This window comes from Anguilla rostrata, chromosome 13 (assembly GCF_018555375.3).
Source record: "Anguilla rostrata isolate EN2019 chromosome 13, ASM1855537v3, whole genome shotgun sequence".
In the NCBI taxonomy this organism is placed as follows: domain Eukaryota; kingdom Metazoa; phylum Chordata; class Actinopteri; order Anguilliformes; family Anguillidae; genus Anguilla; species Anguilla rostrata.
In genome coordinates, this window is record NC_057945.1 from 3,818,405 (window position 1) to 3,841,117 (window position 22,713).

General features: G+C 46.8%; 1 protein-coding gene across 5 annotated transcripts in view; it reads right to left on the bottom strand.

The window, feature by feature from the left end:
- Positions 1-22,713, bottom strand: part of arhgap9 (Rho GTPase activating protein 9) — a 56,680-nt gene that overhangs the window by 6,281 nt on the left and 27,686 nt on the right. The window contains exons 6-18 of one of the 5 annotated variants that reach the window (XM_064305989.1): positions 18,202-18,261; positions 12,892-13,041; positions 12,438-12,521; positions 11,498-11,559; positions 10,290-10,377; positions 9,028-9,123; positions 8,551-8,649; positions 7,781-7,895; positions 7,151-7,270; positions 5,221-5,319; positions 3,864-3,941; positions 3,530-3,631; positions 806-940 (exon numbers count right to left, since the gene is read on the bottom strand). In XM_064305989.1, the coding sequence (XP_064162059.1) occupies positions 806-940; positions 3,530-3,631; positions 3,864-3,941; positions 5,221-5,319; positions 7,151-7,270; positions 7,781-7,895; positions 8,551-8,649; positions 9,028-9,123; positions 10,290-10,377; positions 11,498-11,559; positions 12,438-12,521; positions 12,892-13,041; positions 18,202-18,261 (1,288 nt within the window). Of the gene's footprint in view, positions 1-805; positions 941-3,529; positions 3,632-3,863; positions 3,942-5,220; positions 5,320-7,150; positions 7,271-7,780; positions 7,896-8,550; positions 8,650-9,027; positions 9,124-10,289; positions 10,378-11,497; positions 11,560-12,437; positions 12,525-12,891; positions 13,042-18,201; positions 18,262-22,713 lie in introns of all 5 variants that reach the window. The other 4 variants (XM_064305988.1, XM_064305991.1, XM_064305990.1 and 1 more) reach the window with 4 other exon arrangements.

Below are 22,713 nucleotides of genomic sequence, written 5' to 3' on the forward strand. Positions count from 1 at the left end.
ACTCCCCCAGTTAATCCTGAGGGGGACAGTGAGCTAAAGGGCTTTAATGATACAGTGAAGCCCTCAGAAACTCCACCTGCGCACACACACACCTGTGCACACACACTCACACACACACACCTGTACACACACACACTCACACTCACACACTCACACACACTAGCACACACACACACACCGCACACACACATACATACACACACACACACACACACACCGCACGCACACACACACACACACACACCGCACGCACACACACACCGCACACACACCGCACACACACACCGCACACGCACACACCGCACACACACACACACACACACACACTCACACAGACACACACACACACACACACATACACACACCGCACGCGCACACACACACATACTCACACACACACACACACACACACACACTCACACACACACACTCACACACACACACCGCACGCACACACACACACACCGCACGCACACACACTCCCACACACACACCGCACGCACACACACTCCCACACACACACACCGCACGCACACACTGACACACCGCACGCACACACACACACACCTCACGCACACACACTCCCACACACACACACACACACACACACACACACACACCGCACGCGCACACACACACACACGGCACGCACACACACACACACTCACTCACACACACCGCACACACACTCACACACTCACACACACACTCACACACACACTCACACACACACACACACACACACTCACACACTCTCTCACACTCTCTCACACACACACACACACACACACACACACACACTCACTGACGGTCTCCATGATGTCGGTGAAGAAGCCGTACGGCACCAGTGGTTCCGGAAGCTCACGGAAGAAGAGCTTGAGTGCCCCGGTGATGACATGGATATCCTCCCACTGACTGTCCTCCAGACTCAGCTTCTCCTCTGAGGGGGGGGGGGGGGGGGGAGAGAGGGAGGGTGAGAGAGAGAGAGGTGGAGGGAGGGTGAGAGAGAGAGAGGGAGGGAGGAAGAGAGAGGGGGAAGGGGGATAAACCAATTCAGTGACAAATTTCTTAACAACTCATAAAGAACAAGAAGGAGCTACACATGAAGCTGCAACAGGAAGAGCAGGCCTGCTCCAGAGTGAGTGAAAGAGTGAGAGGGAGAAATAGCCGTCTGTCAGAGAAACACACCAAAGAGAAAAGCACACAGACCTACACTGCCTGTGTTCAGACACACAGACCCACACTGCCTGTGTTCAGCCACACAGACCCACACAGCTTGTGTTGTCACACAGACCCACACTGCCTGTGTTCAGCCACACCTACGCAGCAAAACACATTGCGAGCTGAAATCAAGTAAAAAACACAAACTTTGCAGTAATACAAGAAATGGAAAACCCTGTGCAATCGGGAACCATCATTTTTACACAATGACAAATAAAGAGCAAAAGAAAGCAAAGTGTGGAATGGCGCCTTCCTTATTCAGAAATGGTAAAAACCTGTTTTGCCTTTTACTGTGTTTTTCCTCCCCATATTGGAATTACAAACCTTTCTCAGCGCTCAGTTTGGAAGAATGACAATCAGCAGCAACTCTCCTCTGAAACGCAACGTCAGTGTGTCTAAAATGGCGGCCGAATGGCCTGTTCTCGTCTTTATGCTATGTTATGTTATTTTGTGCTTTTTGTGACACTGCAGTTAATAAGTCTGAGGAAGAAACTTCATGGGGCCGGCAGACTTGCAGGTGCCCAATCGACCAGCAGGGGTCACTAGTGCACAATGAGAAGACTGAATCACAACCAAAAGAAACCCCCCCTCTGGTGGTAATGCTAAAACAACTGTGCACCACCCTGCACGACTGCCACCCACAGTCCAGACCTCAACAGATACCAGACCATGGGGCCCATCCACACACTGGAGCAGAGCCTTAACAGATACCAGACCATGGGGCCCATCCACACACTGGAACAGAGCCTTAACAGATACCAGACCATGGGGCCCATCCACACACTGGAACAGAGCCTTAACAGATACCAGACCATGGGGCCCATCCACACACTGGAACAGAGCCTTAACAGATACCAGACCATGGGATCCATCCACACACTGGAACAAAGCCTTAACAGATACCAGACCGTGGGGCCCATCCACACACTGGAACAGAGCCTTAACAGATACCAGACCATGGGGCCCATCCACACACTGGAACAGAGCCTTAACAGATACCAGACCATGGGGCCCATCCACACACTGGAACAGAGCCTTAACAGATACCAGACCATGGGGCCCATCCACACACTGGAGCAGAGCCTTAACAGATACCAGACCATGGGGCCCATCCACACACTGGAACAGAGCCTTAACAGATACCAGACCATGGGGCCCATTCACACACTGGAACAGAGCCTTAACAGATACCAGACCATGGGGCCCATCTACACACTGGAACACAGCCTCAACAGATACCATTTTTATCACAATTGAGTAGGCAAGTTTACGTCTTTCCCTTGTGGCTGAACATTGTGAAAGCGAGAGCACAGTGATTGCACAGGGTCTTCACACACTGAGGTTATGATTAAGACTCCCTCTCCACCTGCAGACGTCTCCGGTCACTCTAGGCAGAGAAGAGCAGGTTAAAGCAGACTGCAGTTCAGTTCAGGAAGAACGTTGCACAGCACAGACCAGACACCACGCAGCGCATCGAGCAGTGAAAACCTCAGTGCTGTTAGAAGGATGGCCTCCTGGGGTTAAAACTGCAGAGTTTTGCAGAGGCAAGCTTCCAAAGCACCACAAGAACCAAGACTGCACACTGTGGACAGCAAGCAAAACTCAGAGTGTGTGAGCATCAAGACTGGGTCAAACAGCAACAGAAACACTTAAAATCTTTAGACACCAGGAACAATGCGACCATTCCTGCAGATCCCCGAGAATCGTCAAGCAAACATGTACCCAATATAATCACGAGAATAATTATTTTAAACTTAATCAGTGCAATCGATGTATTTAGTGCAATGTAGTTTTGTAGTATGTCTCAAAGCTCTTCATAAGGGCAAGAGAGGAATTTTTTTAAAATAATGACAATAAGGGCCGTTTTTGAAAGATAAAATAAAATCAAAATGTTCAGGATCAAAATGCAAAACCGAAAACGTCGTGCAAGGTAAGATATCTTTAATAATTGGGAAAACGTTTTGTTTGTTAAAAAGAAATCTGCAGGAATTTAACGGGTGTCTAAAGGGTTAACGGATGTTAATTTAATATTTGACCCAAGTCTGCGCAGCACACACGTGTAGTTTTGCTCAGCACACGCGTGCAGGTTTGCACACACGTGTAGTTTTGCTCTAGGCACACGCGTGTAGTTTTGCTCTAGGCACACGCGTGTAGTTTTGCTCAGCACACGCGTGCAGTTTTGCTCTAGGCACACGCGTGTAGTTTTGCTGAACACACGCGTGCAGTTTTGCTCTAGGCACACGTGTAGTTTTGCTGAACACACGCGCGCAGTTTTGCTCTAGGCACACAGAGGCTGTAAGTTTTTAACCAGAGCTGCGTGCTTTCCGGATCCGTCCGTCTGTCCGTCGGCCTGTACCTTGCACCAGCTCCTCGGGGAACAGGTAGCGTCCGTCCGTGCTCACAGCTCGCTCTGCAAGAAGCAACAGGTGTTTACACGCGCACCACCGCCCGCCGCCTCCGGGGGGCGACAGAGTGCAGTTTGGGAAACAACACAACGGGACCCCATCAGAGTCTCTGTTCAACCCTCTCCCGTCCTCCCTCCTACACCCCCCACCAACACCCAAACCGCCCCCCCCCCACACCCCCCGAACCCTCCGCCGCCCCCCGGATCCTCCGCCACGGCGCAGTCCCCTTCCTCTTACCGTGGTCCACCAAGAAGCGCAGCTTCTGAATGACCGCCAGGTTCCCGCTCACTCGATAGATCCCGTCCGTCTCCAGACCTGGAACGCACAGTCGCTACCGCGGTTAGGATCCAGGGGCATCCGCCTCAGGGGTGTCCAATCTTATCCGAAAAGGGCCGGTGTGGGTGCAGGCTTTTTTTTTGTTTTAGCCCTGCGCTAAAGATAGCGATATGACTGCAACGTGATTCACCAGAAACGCTGGTAAATCATATTGCAAAATCTATTTCTTTACTTTGGAGAAATAATTTTTATTCTTGAGCTGCATGGACATTATTCCTGATACATGCATTTGAGATGCATTTGTGATTTCTGTCACCAGTCTTCCCCGAGTCCAGCCTGTACAGACCTGTCAGAGGAAGACACTTCACACGCAGCCAGAAAGGCAGGTTTGCAGGCATCTGATAGACCAGCAGGGGTCACTGGTGAGCGTTATGCTGTGAAGGCATTTATCGATGAAGTAAATGCTGGTAGCAGCAGCAGAATTATTTCTGAAGTGTACAGAACCATCTAATCTGCTCAAGTTCAAGTGAATGGCTCCAAGTTCATTGGACGGTGTTTCATCCTACAGCAAGCCAATGATCCCAGACATAATGCTAAAGCAACAAAGCAGTTTTTCAAAGCAAAAAACAGGAAATTTCTTGACTGGTCAAGTCATTCACCCGAAATGAACCCAACTGAACATGCGTTTCATCTGCTGAAGAGAACACTTAAGGCAACTAGCCCCTGAAACAAGCTGGAGCTGAAGATGGCTGCAGTACAGGCCTGGCAGAGCATCACCAGAGAAGATACTCTGCACCTGGTGATGTCCATGGGTCACAGACCTCAAGCAGTCACTGTATGCAAAGTACTAAACTGGACCACTTTCACTTACATAACAGTAACATGTTCCAAACATTATGGTGCCTTGAAATGGTGGGGCTACAGTATGTATAAAAAGTGCTTTAATTTCTACATGGTGAAAACAAAGTGTATAAAAAATACCCTTAAATGTGAACTGTTAGGTGACCAATCTAAAATTGTGGAGAAAAAATATGTCTTTGTCCCAAACATCATGGAGCTGACTGTATTGTGATCTCACACCTTAGAGCAGTGGTAACCAACCCTGATCCCCCAACCATAAGAAACCCACACCTCATTCAACCGCTAGAGATCTTGTTGAGCTGCTAATTAGTAGAGTCAGGTGTGCGAAATGAGGGTTGAAGTGAAAACCTACAGGATGGCAGATCTCCAGGAACAGGATTGGTTACCACTGCCTTAGAGGGCGAACGGTTCGCCCTGCTGTGGGTGCAGAGGAAGAACAGAGAAGGGGCCGGCTTACCTCTCCTCTCCACGGCCTCCGTGCACATCCGGACGAAACGTGGCACCGTGCTCTTCTCCCGCTCACACAGGGTCTCCAACCGGCACCCGAAAACCTGGTCTGTGCGGAGAGACGCGCGGTCAGACCGTGCAAGCCTCGTCAACAACCGTCACCACAAACCCAGCCCGGGGGCACCGGACCACTGCTGCTGCTACTGCTGCTACTGCTGCTACTGCTACTGCTACTGCTACTCTGCTCTACTGCACTGCGCTACTACTGCTACTGCTACTGCTACTGCTGCTACTACTCACTGCTACTGCTGCTACTGCTGCTCTGCACTGCCTACTGCTGCACTACTGCTATGCTACTGCTGCCTACTGCTACTGCTACTGCTGCTATGCTACTGCTACTGCTAGCTAACTGCACGCTGCTGCTGCTGCTACTGCTACTAGCTGACTGCTACTGCTCTGCTGTACTCTACTGCTGCTGCTGCTACTGCTACTGCTGCTGCTGCTACTGCTACTGCTACTGCTGCTACTGCTACTGCTACTAAACTGCACCTGCTACTGCTACTGCTACTGCTACTAAACTGCACCTGCTACTGATACTGCTGCTACTGATACTGATACTGCTGCTACTGCTGCTGCTGCTACTGCTACTAAACTGCACCTGCTACTGATACTGCTGCTACTGCTGCTACTGCTACTAAACTGCTGCTACTACTGCACTGCTACTGCCACTGCTGCTACTGCTGCTACTGCTGCTGCTACCGCTACTGCTGCTGCTACTGCTGCTACTGCACCTGCTACTGCTGCTACTGCTGCTGCTGCTACTGCTACTGCTACTGCTGCTACTGCTACTGCTACTGCTACCGCTACTGCTGCTGCTGCTGCTGCTACTGATACTGTACCTGCTACTGCACCTGCTACTGCTGCTACTACTGCTACTGCACCTGCTACTACATGCTCAGTGTTTCACCCCATTTAAGAGCCCCTCCAGGGAGAAGTACTGGAAATGAGCAGATGCTACTAACGCCATGTTGCAATGCATCACAGTACGGTCTTATAACAATGTCCCAATGTCAACGTCCATCGGTTTCTAATCGAATAAATACTAAATGAAATACTTAATGAAGACAGAAATAAAAATGTCATCATTCATTTCCTTTTCAGCGTGATTAACTCTGCGTACATGCAGTCTGTTATGGAACAGAGTATTAACAGTCGCCTGGATTCAGTCAACATTTGTCATACAATTTTTCATATTTAATTCAAGAAGGCAGTTTTGTGAGCTCAGCAATGCCCTGAATAAGCCAGTGCGTTTGAGAAGAAAAAACAGGAATTTGCATTTATGTAACACTACATCACAACACTCTATGTAACATCAATTTCCAAGAATACTTATGCAGCAATCATGGTTTATATATGATCCTTCCGCACGCACACACATACATGCTTTATATTTTGTACAGACAGACATGTACTGACAATGTACTGACATAGCTCACATCAGATTCTTCAGTGCTGAATTTGCAGTGGCACCTGCAACCTCACAGCTAAAATACATCTACAGACTACACTGGAGAGACTGTGCATGGTTGAGAGTAGGCCTGAAGTAGGCCTGGAGAGACTGTGATTGGTTGAGAGTAGTCCTGGATAGGTCTGGAGGGACTGTGATTGGTTGAGAATGGTCCTACAGAGACTGTGACTGGATGAGAGTAGTCCTGGTGAGAATGTGATAGGTTGAGAGAAGTCCTGGAGATTGTGATTGGTTTAGAGTAGTCCTGGAGAGACCGTGATTGGCCGAGAATAGCCCTGGAGAGACTGTTATTGATTGAGGGTAGTCCAGGAGAGACTGTGATTGGTTGGGAGTAGTCCGAGAGAGACCGTGATTGGTTGAGAGCGCCCAGCACAGACTGTGATTGGTTGAGAGACAGCAGTGTCCAGCTCACCCTTGATAAGCCCTTTTTCCTGCAGGGCCTGCAGGGGGGGTCTCTTCAGAATCAGCTTCTTCAGCCGGCTCCTCACCCTCTTCCTCTCTGAGTTCTCCAGGTTTGAGCTGGACCGGGGAACTGTGAGAAAGAGAGGGGGGGAGAGACAGAGAGAGGGGGACAGGGAGAGAGAGAGAAGGGGAGAGAGAGACGGAGGGAGAGAGAGAGAGGGAGCTTTTTAAAGTGAAATTCATTTAATTTCATTTATTTAACAAACACCAATATTGTTGGAACTGTCAATTTAAAGTTTTACATTGCAGCTACTAATGTATCAGAAGCTCTTACCCAGAAGGACTTGGCTTACATTCTCACATATAGTCCACTGACACAGCTGGACAATTACTGAAGCAGGTCAAGTTAAGTGCCATGCTCCAGAGTATAATGGCTGTGCCCCACCTGGGAATAAAACCAGCAACCTCAGGGGCACAAGCCGTATGTTACACTGCCACCTAAGGCTACTCTGGCAGTGCTATGCCTGTGCGTGGTCATGTGTGGTCATTCAAACACGATAAACAGAGTAACAGAATTTAGAGAGGGGGGGGGGGGGTGAGAGGGGTGGATTTTGGGGTGCGAGGCCACAGTGTAACTCACGGGATGTCTTGCGCCCCGGTGCCTCGTCCTCGTCCCCGCTGTGATCCAACATCTCCACACTGCCGGCCCGTCTCAGAGAGTACAGCAGGATGTTATCCAAGGGGTTATCCCGGTCCTGATGAGCACACACACACACACACACGCATGAGCACAAACATATACACACACACACGCACGCACGCACGCACACACACACACACACACACACACACACACGCATGAGCACAAACATATACACACACACACACACGCATATATACACACACACACGCATGAGCACAAACATATACACACACACACACACGCATACATATACACACACACACACACACACACACACGCGCATGAGCACAAACATACACACACACACACGCATGAGCACAAACATACACACACACACACGCATGAGCACAAACAAACATACACACACACAAACACACGCACATGCATGAGCGCACATGCAGACACATACATACACACACACATGCTCTCAGACACTCACACACACACACACACACACACACGCTCTCTCAGACACACACACGCTCTCAGACACACACACACACACGCATGCATGAGCGCACACGCAGACACATACATGCACACACACACATGCTCTCAGACACACACACACACACGCATGCATGAGTGCACACGCAGACACATACATACACACACACACATGCTCTCAGACACACACACACACACACACACTCTCTCTTTCTCTCTGCTCTCATGCATTACTGAGCGAGGGGAGGAGCAGGACTCACCAGCCGCTGGATAACGCTCTGGATGGTGCTGTACCACTCTCTGATCACAGACTCCGTCTCCGACTGCAGCAGGAACTCGTTCCCCGTCACAGTCCTCAACTACACACACACACACACACACACACACAGACACACCAGGAACAAGGGTGAGCGCTCTGGGGCTGGCGTGACTGTGCCTAGTCCCAGGCACAAACGTTTAAAAGACACGCTGTGAACCCCCGCCCCCCCGCCCCCCCGCCCCCAACATCCCACCAGGTATTTAAAAAAAATAGCAAACTGAACCTTTCCAGAAATGACTGCTTCTTTATTTCCCAAATAACTGTATTTTGAAAAAAAGTTCAAAGTTACTGATGGAGAAGGAAAGCTAATACTTTTTCTAATCGCTCACAATCCCTCATATAAAGAGAAAGAAAATGTCACAGAGATTTTAGATGACAAATGTGTGCTGTGTTTATTCTCTTTGCTGGACTCTCTCACCTTGAACACATTCTTCTTACTGGATAAATCATTAGTCCAGTGCAGCTTCGCTCCTCTAAGATCCACACTGCTCTCTGGCCTGCTGTTTCCAGGTTTCTGTGTGGTACACACACACACGCACGCACACGCACGCACACGCACGCACGCACACACACACACACACACGCAAACGCACGCACGCACGCACGCACGCACACACATACACACGCACATGCACACACACGTTGTTTTTGATTTTTTTCCATTCAGCCGACACTCATATCCAGAGTGATTACACAGACACTTACGCGGCTGGATATGTACCGAACCAATTACATCGCTTTACAATCACTTATTTCGGAATGGGAAAACATCAGCTCGCAGCATCACCAAGACACAAAAGGCCGTGTATAAACACCAGGTACCTCCCTCAGGTCCTGGGATCATACCTACAGCCTTAGAGTTGCAAGTCCAGCTCTCTATTTGTTATGAAGTCAGTTATGACTATGTTATTGTGTAAATGACATTTGGAATCACTTTTAAATGGATTTATGTTATTTATTTATTTATTATTTTGTTATTCACTTCCAATAGTAAGCCTCCCAGGTACTACAGGTTAAAATGTAAGATGAATGTATACTTTTTTTAAATTATTTATCGATAGTAGCTGATGTACACTGCCTGGCCAAAAAAAAATCGTTTGGATTTGTTTGGACAGTGTCCACTGTACAAGCCTCTGGAGGCAGTGTTATGATCTGGGGTTGCTTCAATTGGTCAGGTCTAGGCTCAGAAACATTATGCAGCAATACAATGAAGTCAGCTGAGTACCTGAATGTACTGAATGACCAGGTTATACCATCAATGGATTTTTTTCTTCGGCACATATCGGTCATATTCCAGGACGACAATGCCAAGATTCATCAGGCTCAAATTGTGAAAGAGGGGTTCTGGGAGCATGAGGAACCGTTTTCACACATGAATAGGCCACCACAGAGTCCTGACCTTAACCCCACTGAAAGTCTTTGGGATGTGCTGGAGAAGACTTTACGAGGTGGTTCGACTTTTCCGTCGTCAATACAAGATAATGCAATTCTGGACGGAAATAAATGTTGTGACGTTGCATAAGGTTGTTGAAACAATGCCACGATGAACGCGCACCATAATCAAATCTAAAGGCGGTCAAACGAAATATTAGAGTGTGCGACTTTTTTTTTGGCCAGGCAGGGTATTTCCTGATGAACGTGATCTACAGAATGTTGTCAGGAAGGTAACTGCATTCCTACCCAGCTGGAAGGAGTCTGGGATTTGGGGTCCTTGAAGAAGACCAGGCTGTTTCCCACCAGCACCACCCACGAGGGGTTCCAGTTCTTCCTGCAACACACCAGAATCCACACCGTCAAACACACCAGCGTCCGCACCCTCAAACACACCAGCGTCCGCACCCTCAAACACACCAGCGTCCGCACCCTCAAACACACCAGCGTCCGCACCCTCAAACACACCAGCGTCCGCACCCTCAAACACACCAGTGCACCCTCAAACACACCAGTCACCTCAAACACACCAGAGTCCGCATCCTCAAACACACCAGTGCACCCTCAAACACACCAGAGTCCGCATCCTCAAACACACCAGTGCACCCTCAAACACACCAGCGTCCGCACCCTCAAACACACCAGAGTCCGCACCCTCAAACACACCAGTGCACCCTCAAACACACCAGTGCACCCTCAAACACACCAGTGCACCCTCAAACACACCAGTGTCCGCACCCTCAAACACACCAGTGCACCCTCAAACACACCAGGGTCCGCACCCTCAAACACACCAGGGTCCGCACCCTCAAACACACCAGCATGGGCACCATCAAAACACACAGTCGCTGACACACTGATAAATACACACACTGCTCTGTTACACAGACCCACACAGCACAACCAGACAGATCCAGTCACACTTCAAAACAGATGTATCTGGTCCATGTCAAACATGAAGATTCAGAAAAGCGTTGTCTGCAGTGTGATGCCATTCAAACCCACGGCTTTGTCAAGTGTCTTCAGTCTAACCCCTAACTGCTCTGGCGAATGAGAGGCATCAATTGTAAAGCGCTTCGGATAAAAGCGCTATATAAATGCAGTCCATTTACCATTTACCATTCAAACACACCAGCATCCGCACAGTCAAACACACAGTCGCTGACACACTGATACATACACACACTGCTCTGTTACATAGACCCACACAGCACAACCAGACAGATGCACAGTCCGACTGTGCTAGAAACAGATGTGTATCTGGTCCATGTCAAACTGATGAAATGATTCAGAAAAGCTTGTTTGTCCTGTGTGTGCCATTCTGGCTCCAGCAGTAATGTCTAAATGAAGTCTTCAGTTTGCCACGGATCCAGCGTGATGAAACCACGATACAGACAAACACTGGGGCATAACTTCACGACCTTGTTAACAGGAACTGGAACAGGAAATTCAGTTACCTCAACTTCCTGCCTCCTTCAGCAATCTTCGTCTTGTTCAAGAGGCCAGCCTTCTCAAGCTCCTGGAAACACAGTCAGAATACACTCAGTAGTAAGATTACTCTGGAATTTATGATGATAATATTCCAATACAGCACCCAGAAATGAATCATGATATTTTATTCTCACAGTACCCTGATATTGATGATTCATACCGTCAGCGCCACCACAGAACTTCAATATTATAAATGACAAATTTTGATTATCATAATGTCCTGTCATAAAATTACAAAATTTTATTATCAGGACATTCTAATATTAATGCAGATCATATACTGTTATCAACCAGATTCTAGTCAAGCATGTTTTGAAAGAATTTAACTCTTTACAGTAAATGCTGCTAAGATTTTTGAACTCTGTTGGAGATGGCTGAAACTAGTCACTAATCAACATGTGCACCCATGGAACAACTGAACACCTATGTACTGAATACTGCTGAACACAGATGCTTGTTTAAAGTAGCACGGAAACTTCCAGAATTTTACAGGTGTCTCAAGGGTGAAGGTACTTCAAATAAAGTATCAGATTTAATGCTTCTCTGGATGCTACTGAAATAACTGAGGCTGTTATTGAGGTTCAGTTATCAGTATTCCTGTACTTCCTGCACTTTATTCAGGGAGACAGGGTGGCTAAGATTAGTGTAGGGGGCACTGAGGGCAGAGAAATATGGAACAAGTGGGCGTGTGTGTGCGTGTGTGTGTGCGCGTGAGTGCGTGTGTGTTTGCATGTGTACATGTGCGCGTGAGTGTGTGTGTGTGTGCGTGAGTGTGTGTGAGTGTGTGTGTGTGTGGCGGGGGGGTGTATACGTGTCAGGGGTGAGTGTGAGTGTGTGTGTGTGTGCATGTGTACGTGTGCGCGTGAGTGTGTGTGTGTGTGTGTGTTGTGTGTGTAAACTCCTCACCGGGGTGCTGCCCTTTGAACTCTCTGGAGAGCTGGGGGGGGAGGGGGAATCCACACAGGTCACATGACAGGGGAGGTCTCTGCACTGCTGGGGGGAAAGACAGGTCACATGAAAGGGGAGGTCCCTGCACTGCTGGGGGGAAAGACAGGTCACATGAAAGGGGAGGTCCTTGCACTGCTGGAGGGAGAGACAGGTCACATGACAGGGGAGGTCTCTGCACTGCTGGGGGGAGAGACAGGTCACATGACAGGGGAGGTCCCTGCACTGCTGTGGGGAGAGACAGGTCACATGACAGGGGAGGTCCCTGCACTGCTGGGGGGAGAGACAGGTCACATGACAGGGGAGGTCCCTGCACTGCTGGGGGGAGAGACAGGAACATGCAGGGTGTTAGACCCTGACAGGCAGGCCTAGCCCATCACCGTGGGCCTGATGCGGTTTCCCCGGCGACCGTTACCTTGGAGTCCGGTGTCTGAGACAGGATCATGGAACGGGAGTGGCTGAACGGGTCGCTCATCCTCAGGGGGGCGGAGTTACGGGCCTGGGCGTGACTTGAGCTGTAGGTGGCGCTACTGAGCGCGTCCGACGAAGCAGCACGCTGCATACTCTGAGGAGGGGAGGGGGAACGGAGCAGAGCCAATCAGGGACGGCTTTCAACATGAGCCTTCACTTCACAGAGCTACATTCAAAACAGATGCGTTTAATCACATCATACCTCCTAGTTAAGGACAAAACATTCTGTGTTAAAAAGTCCCACTTTGTAACACATACATTGAATATTTGTAACAAAAAAGTAGAAACACAAAAAGTGTTTTGGATATTAACAATACAACTCAACACCACAACTACAGGGCTTTGATATATGTTCAATTTCTTTCTGCGATTTCACTAAGAAGGATGCACATCATTTTCAGTTTATTTTATTTATTTATTTTGGATTCATTTATGCTGGTAACTATGCTGGTAACAACTGAGAACTAAGTTCTCTTTTTCTCGTTTTCCCACTGCAATCAGAACAGCAGAAACCCTGCCCATCTCCCCACTACAGTCAGAACAGCAGAATCCCTGCCCGTCTTCCCACTACAGTCAGAACAGCAGAAACCCTGCCCATCTTCCCACTGCAGTCAGAACAGCAGAATCCCTGCCCATCTCCCCACTACAGTCAGAACAGCAGAATCCCTGCCCATCTTCCCACTGCAGTCAGAACAGCAGAAACCCTGCCCATCTTCCCACTGCAGTCAGAACAGCAGAATCCCTGCCCATCTTCCCACTGCAGTCAGAACAGCAGAACCCTGCCCATCTCCCCACTACAGTCAGAACAGCAGAATCCCTGCCCGTCTTCCCACTACAGTCAGAACAGCAGAAACCCTGCCCATCTTCCCACTGCAGTCAGAACAGCAGAAACCCTGCCCATCTTCCCACTGCAGTCAGAACAGCAGAAGCCCTGTCCATCTTCCACTGTAGTCAGAACAGTAGAAACCCTGCCCATCTTCCCACTGCAGTCAGAACAGCAGAAACCCTGCCCATCTTCCCACTGCAGTCAGAACAGCAAAAGCCCTGCCCATCTTCCCACTGCAGTCAGAACAGCAGAATCCCTGCCCATCTTCCAACACAAACTGAAGACTCACCTCTTCAGCCCTTTAAATAACCATTATTTGTATGTTTCTTCTAATTTCCTTTTGGAGAATGATATATGTATAGCTGTGCAAATAGGTTATCTGTCCAGATGTAACTTTTGTCGTTACAATACATTTTTTGTTTGTCAGGATAATATTACACTTATTGATTATAAATGGGCCTCTGTTCCTTCTTGGTGATACTGCATTTTGTATGCCTGAGTAACACTGATATTCACCACTACTGTAATAATTGTAAAGTAATGGCCTGTGTTATGAAAGCAGAAAGGACTAAGAACTGCACAGCGGCTCCTCATTTGTACCAGCACAAGACTCCTCAATGATGGCACCAACATCAGCTAAACCAGTAATATAAGAGAGGCAACTCTGCTTTTGTTCTCTCCTCTCTGTTTCAAAACTATAGAACAGGAGATTCTGGTCAGTAACAGGAGTTTTCAGGCACTAGATCATAAAACAGAATATTCATAAGATGCGTCAAATCGAAATGTTTTGACTTTCACTGTTAAGATTACAGAGTGTCCGGTGTGTCCACAGAACCTGTGGTGGTGTTTCACAAAAGCAGAAGCACGGGCAGCAGTGTGATGTCACAGCGCACGCAGCAATGCACGGTTCCAGCACAGAGAGCAGGTGGCGGGGCGTGGTCTCGTTCCCACGGATACGCCAACCGGGCAGGCGTTGGACCGCGGCCAAAAAACACTGAGGTGACGTGCCAAAACACCACGACCTTCCACCCCGCACAGAGCTCTCTCTCACTAACTGACCACAGCCAATCACAGGCCTCAAACGATCCGGTTCCAGTGTTAGGGTTAGGGTTAGGGTTAGGGCCTCGGTTGATGGATTGCTCAAGTTTACTAGGCTGAGGGAGGGGCAGGAGCTTCCCATTGTATCCTCTTAGTGGTCTCATGCAACAACATATTATTGAAGAGAAATAATGGCATAATCAAAGACGTATATTTACCATATAGCCACATATCATCTCCGTATGTTTCTATAGTTATGTCAGGGCACTGATAAATATTTGTAATTGCCATCTTGTTAGCCATATATCTCTCCATATTTCCCTCACTAGCTAGCTAGCAAACAACTTGAACTTTTTTTTTTAATTTTTTTTTTTTTAAACATTGTATAACACCGGGTGCAATTGTAGCATAATGATAAGTTGTTTGTCCATTTTTCCTCACTGAGCGGAACAATAATTTGCTAAATGGTATCATATTGATTGGAGAAATAGGAAGCCCAAAACTGTCGATTGGCTGTTGACGGGTGATGCCTGTGAAAAGTTAAAAAGTGGGCAACATTTTTCGGGCAACTTTGGTCGCTCAGTTGCCCAGTTTCTTTTGTTTCTTGCTCTGAGTTGCCCGCAGTGCGAATGCACCGTTACCCTTCTTCCTCCTGGTCCTCTCCTGTTAACGTTACTGCCCATCAGCAGGACCCTTCTGAGCGTGTACTGAACACTACACCTGGAAATCTTAAGCTTCTCAGCCTTTTCTCACAGGGAATAATCTTGACACAGAATGTTTACTTGGCTCTACACATCCAGGATTAAGTCATTGTTCTTTGCCATATTTTTTTGGAGCTTTACTGCCCATTTTACTTACGCTACAGGCTAATGGTAGGCTGTAGGCTACCTGTGGTTAAAAAAATAAAAAAATAAAAAGAAGATACGTTTTCAGTCAATTTAACTACCCCTCCACCTCCCACTTTGCAAAATGATTGGATAAGCATCTATCTGTTTATTTGTAATTAAACCCAAAGTAGGCTATTTCAGAAAAGTCCTGTCTAAGTTTTCAAAGTAAAACTCATCTTTTTGTGTCATTGTTGGTAGAAACTGAAAAAAATTATTATACTTTGGTCTGTTATTAAATAAATGCACATATATTAACTGAATTTGTCTCTACACAGAGATGAATTCAGTTAATATATTTGGCCACCCGTGGTTTGTTTTTTTTTTTTTTAATATAAACCACAGGCCAAATAATATAGGCCCGTTTGTATTTCCTGTTTTGGTTTACGGTCTTGATCTTGTGCTTCACACAAAATGCACTTTGAAGTGTTTTTTTTTAAAGTAGAGATGCTGAAGTAGATGTGCTTATATCATCAGGTGAAGTTACGTGATCTTTATTGCGAAGGGATACTTTTCGAGGATTGTTGTGTTCTGAAGAACCATGAACGTGTTCCAAGTGCTTCATTCCCACCCAAAGAGGGAAATAAACGGAGCTATTACTTGTTCAATATTAAACTACATTACATTACATTACAGGCATTTAGCAGACGCTCTTATCCAGAGCGACTTACACTACTTTTACATAGCATTTTTACATTGTATCCATTTATACCGCTGGATATATACTGAAGCAATTTCGGTTAAGTACCTTGCTCAAGGGTACAACGGCAGTGTCCTACCCGGGAATCGAACCTGCGACCTTTCGGTTACAAGCCCAGTTCCTTACCCACTGTGCTGCACTCCGTCCGTTTGACCATGACCACGTGACCACCGTAAAGATACTCAATGCAGTCAGCCTCCATAAACTTTTAGCTTCACTTGCAAACAGTGCTTCAGCTGGCCTGAAAACTACGGAGCGCCAAAGGGTCCACAACGGGTTACGTGTTCACACGTCAAAGCGCGTTAACGCGCCTTTAGCGTGTCAACAAGAAAAGAAAGCTGCGTTAACACACTTCAGGCTAGCAAATCACTCTCCAAATTAAAACTCACAATGTGAACTGGAATTTTCAAAAATGTTACTTTTTTTGGCTGCTAATCAAAATGTCCCCTCATCTCCCACTTCAAATTCAACTGTCGCTTGCCCGGTTCATCGATACGTTTTCTGCTCAGTTCGGTTTTGACTGGTGTCGATAAACGGGGGCGGACTGCACGCCCCAGTGAAGGATGTGGTTAACCGAGTCATCTGACCCGTTGGCCCACATCCGAAAACGTTTTAAACGGGTGGTTCGTCCAACGTTCACGCCTCGGCTTCACTAGAACATACAGTGAGCTCCATAATGTTTAGGACACATCAAGAGTGCTTTTGCAGTTCCCCAGGAAGTTCTGACGAGCCACCGCTTACGCACGGGGGGTTAAATTGGGATATGTAAGAGGGTGAGCTGGAGGCTACAGCGCTTTTTCGCGGGGTGCTGGCATCATAGAATCACATCGTCTTAGTTTTCCATGCTGACCTACTAGGATTTGTCCTTTTACATATAAATTACTGAAGAAGTTCACAAGTACTTTGTTGATATCTTCTGTTGTGATGTGTGACAGATCTTTCTCACTATGAATTCACAATAGAGAATCAGTAGGCTACAATCAGTCAGTTAGGTTACAGGAAAGGCAAGCAGATTACTGTTAGCACTATTAATAAAATGATATAAGCTAGGGTAAAAAAAAAAATATATATATATATCCTTATGAGCAAGCTATCTAATGTTAGCAACAGCAAGCTAAAATATTGCTAATGTTTAACAATACTGTATGTTTTCTGTTAACTGTCATAAAGAGAATAATTGTATGCAGGGTGTTGGCTGTGTTAACTTAAAACTGAAAGTGTGGTTTAATTTTAACTGAGACGCCGATATTTGAGCTATGGTGCTAAGCTATAGGCTAAGCTCATCCTGCCATAGGCACTAGGTCATCATCTCATGAACTGGCTCAGGCACGGACTCGTCCTGTCGTGGACACTGGGTCATCTTCTCATAAACTGACATAGGTGTGACAACACCTGTCTTACTGCAATGCAAATTTATTCTGATTTCTGCACCGGGATTGGATGGGTGTTCACGTGTTAACGCGCTTTTTGCTTTGACGTGTTAACGCGTTACACGTAACGTGCAGTGAACCCTTCGGCGTTTCATCGGAAACTACTGCAGTCACGAGACCAAAGTTAAAGCATCACATGACTTAAAGTATGGAGTTGGATTATAGAGCACGTTTTCACTAAGAGGCTAATCCTGAGAAACTTCTGACTAGTGATTGACAGACTAAAGCTATTCCTTGGAAAGGTCATTCTAAAGGTCGTGAGTGTGAAGCTAAACGCGACGCTGCTGGTTTTTCAGGTGTGATGATGCCATGTTAGTGCGGGTGTCCACGCCCGGGTTTCGTCCTGCCGACTGCGTTCAATCAAAGGAAAACCCACCTGTCTCAGCTCCCAGGCACTCTGGCCATCCTGGCCACGTTTGGTGAAGTCAGGGGTGAGCTGCAACAGACACAAGTGCAAAAACACATCTCACCAACGTACACATTAATAACCAACCATCAACACACAGATTTAACTCAAACAATTACCAACATACAGATTTATAACCAACCATTTACCAACGTACGCATTAATAACCAACCATCAACACACAGATTTACCTCAAACAATTACCAACATACAGATTTATAACCAACCATTTACCAACGTACACATTAATAACCAACCATCAACGCACAGATTTACCTCAAACAATTAACAACATACAGATTAATCCCAACCGTTCAACAACATACACATTTATCTCAATCAATCACCAACAGGCAAATTTATCTCAACCAATCAGCAACACACAGATATATATTCAGCCAATTACAAACATACAACCAATCTTTTTTCTCTTTCTACCTCGATTTCCATTGATTTCCTTGATTTCCGTTTGGATAATGTTATGTCTAGCTGTGTAAACATAGGTTATCTAGCTTGTCAGACTTTCTATTGTTACAATACAAGCTTTTGTTTGTTAGGTGAATATCAGACTTAGTGGTCATAAATGGGCATCCGTGCCTTCTTAGCAATACCGCGAATGAGCCACTGATGTTCCCCACTACTGCCAAGTGATTGTAACGCAACGTCATGTAATGTTTGAAATACAAATATCGCCAAATCTCAGAAGCTTGTGACAGAAAAGCACACAGCAATAGGAGAGTCTTTGTACGCGAAAGTCATTTTAAAAAAGCAGAAACACGTCAAGGTGTAGAAAGTGCAACCTCTACCTCTCTATGTGGTGGTGAAAGAGAGAAGACGCTCCAAGGGAAGACAGCAGGTTGAGCTCGAGGACTGAGAACACATCGAGCGAGACAGCCGAGGGACAGCAGGGAAGGAAACCAGCACATCCCCAGCGGCAGAGAGAAAAGGGGAAGACAGACGGCCAACAGAAGATCCGCTAAATGCCAGAACTCGCCAACCCATCCTGGCCAAAATATACAGGCAGGCCAACTCCAGCATCTGGCCCTGAGTTCCCCTCCATCCTACCTCCACGGGAAACGTTAGCCTGGACTCAATCAGTGCTTTTCTTTAACGGCCGCACCACAGTTTGTTTTCTTCCTAAAACGTACAGCTTGGCAGGGTCGAGTTTGGCAGCTGCTGAACTTTCCAAACTAGTTTTAGCTGAGAGAAAATCAAATGCTCGCATTTAATTGTGGGACAAAGTTGATGAGACATGTTGACTGAATCTGAGGTAATGTCTTCTACTTTAATGGAAACGGGATGAGCAAGCTTCAAACTAATTAAAAGCGAATGCTGAATTTCCATCCTTATCTAATGCACCGCTATCTAAACGCAGCTGATCTGAAGGTTTCCATTTTACCAAAGTCAAAAGGTAATAAAGACTATTTTCTCAGAAAAAAAACTATTTATTTACAACACAATTACAATCTAAAACAGGTACTTATGCAGAATAACATTATTTAACTTAAATTAACATCAAAGATTGTATACAGCTGCAAATACAAATCAAATAAATGGTCTTTGAAAGAGTGAGTTCTAAAGACTCTGGTATTGTTCCAATACAACTGAAAGTATGCAGTGTCAGAAACAAACATTAATTACAATGAAACTGTTTTTTTTTCTTTTTCCATGAAAACAGGAAAGTGATGTTTCTACCCTTGTATCAGCCACCAGTGAAGTGTAACCCTCAGCTTGCACTGCTCACCAGAGCAAAGGAAATCCTTTAAATGATTTAGCCCGATTAAACATTAAATAAGTGTGGTCAGAGGAACAACTGTTCATGCGGGTACAACATAGCACACACATGCGCGCGCGCACACACACACATACAATCAAGGCACCACAAACATACAGACATACATCAAGACCTATTTCATGGACGCAACACATCAATCAAACTAAGACGTGTCACACTGACACAGCACATCAGTCAAACGATCACACAGAAACGCCTCATGGAGCACAGACACTAATGCTGCATGCTCGTAAAGACACATCTTAGACACATTTATACAAACTCACAGTGACATACACACTCGCACACTGAAATAACACCATTACGCCCTGCCTCTCACTCCACAGTGACAAACACACACTCTTACACACCCGCATGCACCGGTGTATACCTTATGCACTTTTACCATCACTCGGATACTGCCATACACTCACATTCTTGGTCGCCAGTCACTTCACAAACCCAGGCCCCTTCTGTCGGGAGAATCAGCCCACCCCACTCAAAAACCCGGTCTAATACGCAGTCACAGAGAGGAATACTCACACACTGTCCTGCAGGCACACGCAGGATTTACACTACAAAGCCCATCAGCCCCGGCAAGGCACGCGGCGACCCACTAAAAACACCAGGATAAAGCACTGAGCTGCCAGGGAGAACGGCCAGGGTGCACACGCTGGCGTACACACACACACACACACACACGTACACACTCACGAACACGCACGTGCTACGCGCTCCGGGTAAATCCAGTGCCGCGACCCTCACCGCTGCTGTTTTTTCGTTACTCACTTCCCCTCTCAAAGCGGAAGGCCGCCCTATCAGTGCACAACCGCCCCCCCACCCCACCCCACCCCACCCCCCACCCCCCCGCCCAGCAGAAGGAGGAAGCTACAGAAAGAGAGTAGGGCGATGTTGCCAAAAACAGAGGCGGAAACCCCAAACTCACACCAGTAAACAGGACAACTGCAAAAGCTGAACTGTTACAATAGATACTAGCGCTGTGGCTCTTCAGAAGCACCTATGAATTTAGGAAAGGACGACATGAACGGTAGATACAGGTGAAATGAAAAAATGCAACAACAGCAGGGTCCCAACAGTCAAGGGGTCTACCGGTCCCCTAAGGGTATGGGGTACGCTTTCTAGCACAGCACACAAGCCAGGAGTGCAATGCCAATGCCAATCAGCACTTAACGCTACTAAGTGATCAACACTTCAACCAATCATCAACACACAGACACATTCCAACCAATCTCCAACATAGACACCTCTCAACCAATCACCAACATACAGACACATTCCAACCAATCACCAACATACAGACACAATCAAACCAATCAGCAACATACAGACACATTCTAACCAATCAGCAACACACAGACACATTCCGACCAATCACCAACATACAGACACATTCTAACCAATCAGCAACATACAGACACATTCCAACCAATTACCAACATACAGACATATTCCAACCAATCACCAACATACAGACACAATCAAACCAATCAGCAACATACAGACACATTCCAACCAATCAGCAACACACAGACACATTCTGACCAATCACCAACACACAGACACATTCCGACCAATCACCAACACACAGACATTCCATGAGTGTGCGAGGCGGAACACTCCGGATTTGCATCTGATCCGAGAGGCATTACCTCCGCAGCATTTCCCAGGATTATCTGGACAAAAACGCTGTTTCAGGGAAGCAATAATAAATAAATACATAAAGAGTGTTGGGGGGGTGGGGGGGGGGTAGAAGAGCGGTAATCCCCTTTTTAATTTGGCTCCAGCGTCTCTCTCTAATCTGGAACATGAGACACAGTGAACTTAGACCCCAGGTCACTACACAAAGGCAACAGAGAGAGAGAGAGAGCCATCAGCTATATATGAACAAACAATCCTGAGAATGTATGTACTTAATTCTCAACCAACCCTTCTACACATCCAAAGCATCAATCCACCCATCTGGCACTTTGTGTGTGTGTGCCAGAGTGCGCGTGTGTGTGTTTGTGCATGTGTGTGTGTGTGTGTGTGTGTGTGTGTGGGTGTGTGAGTGTGTTTCTGTGTGTGTGTGTGTGTGTGTGAGTGCATGTGTGTGTGTGTGGTGTGTGTGCGATGTGTGGTCTGTGTGTGTGAGGTGTGTGGTGGGTGTGTGTATGAGTGTGTAGTGTCTGTGTGTGTGTGTGTGAGTGTGTGTGCACGATTTGTGGTCTGTGTGTGTGTGCGCGTGTGTGTGATGCGTGGTCTGTGTGTGTGTGTGTGTGTGTGTGTGCGGTGCGTGTGTGAGTGATGTGTGCGCGCGTATGTGTTTGTAGTGTGTGTGTGGTGTGTTTCTGTGTGTGTGTGTGTGTGTGTGGTGTGTTTCTGTGTGTGTGTGTGTGTGTTATATGATGACATTATTGTTGCAGTGGGAGCACTAATGAGGTAAAAGAAACATGAATGAACTTAATGAGGCCCGGGCTAATAAAGCAGAAAAAGAAGAACTCAACTGGAATAGAAGAAGACTAGAACATAAAAACCAAATATAAAAGGCTGTTTTGACGTGAGGGAAGACAGCTGCGCTCTGCTTCCACTAATTACGCGGATCCGTTCTGCTTTGATGAAGGAGATCAGTCTAATTACGGCCTTTGATTACCCATATATTAACGAGAGAACGCTTAATACGTAAAACTGATCCGACATTAGACTTTTAA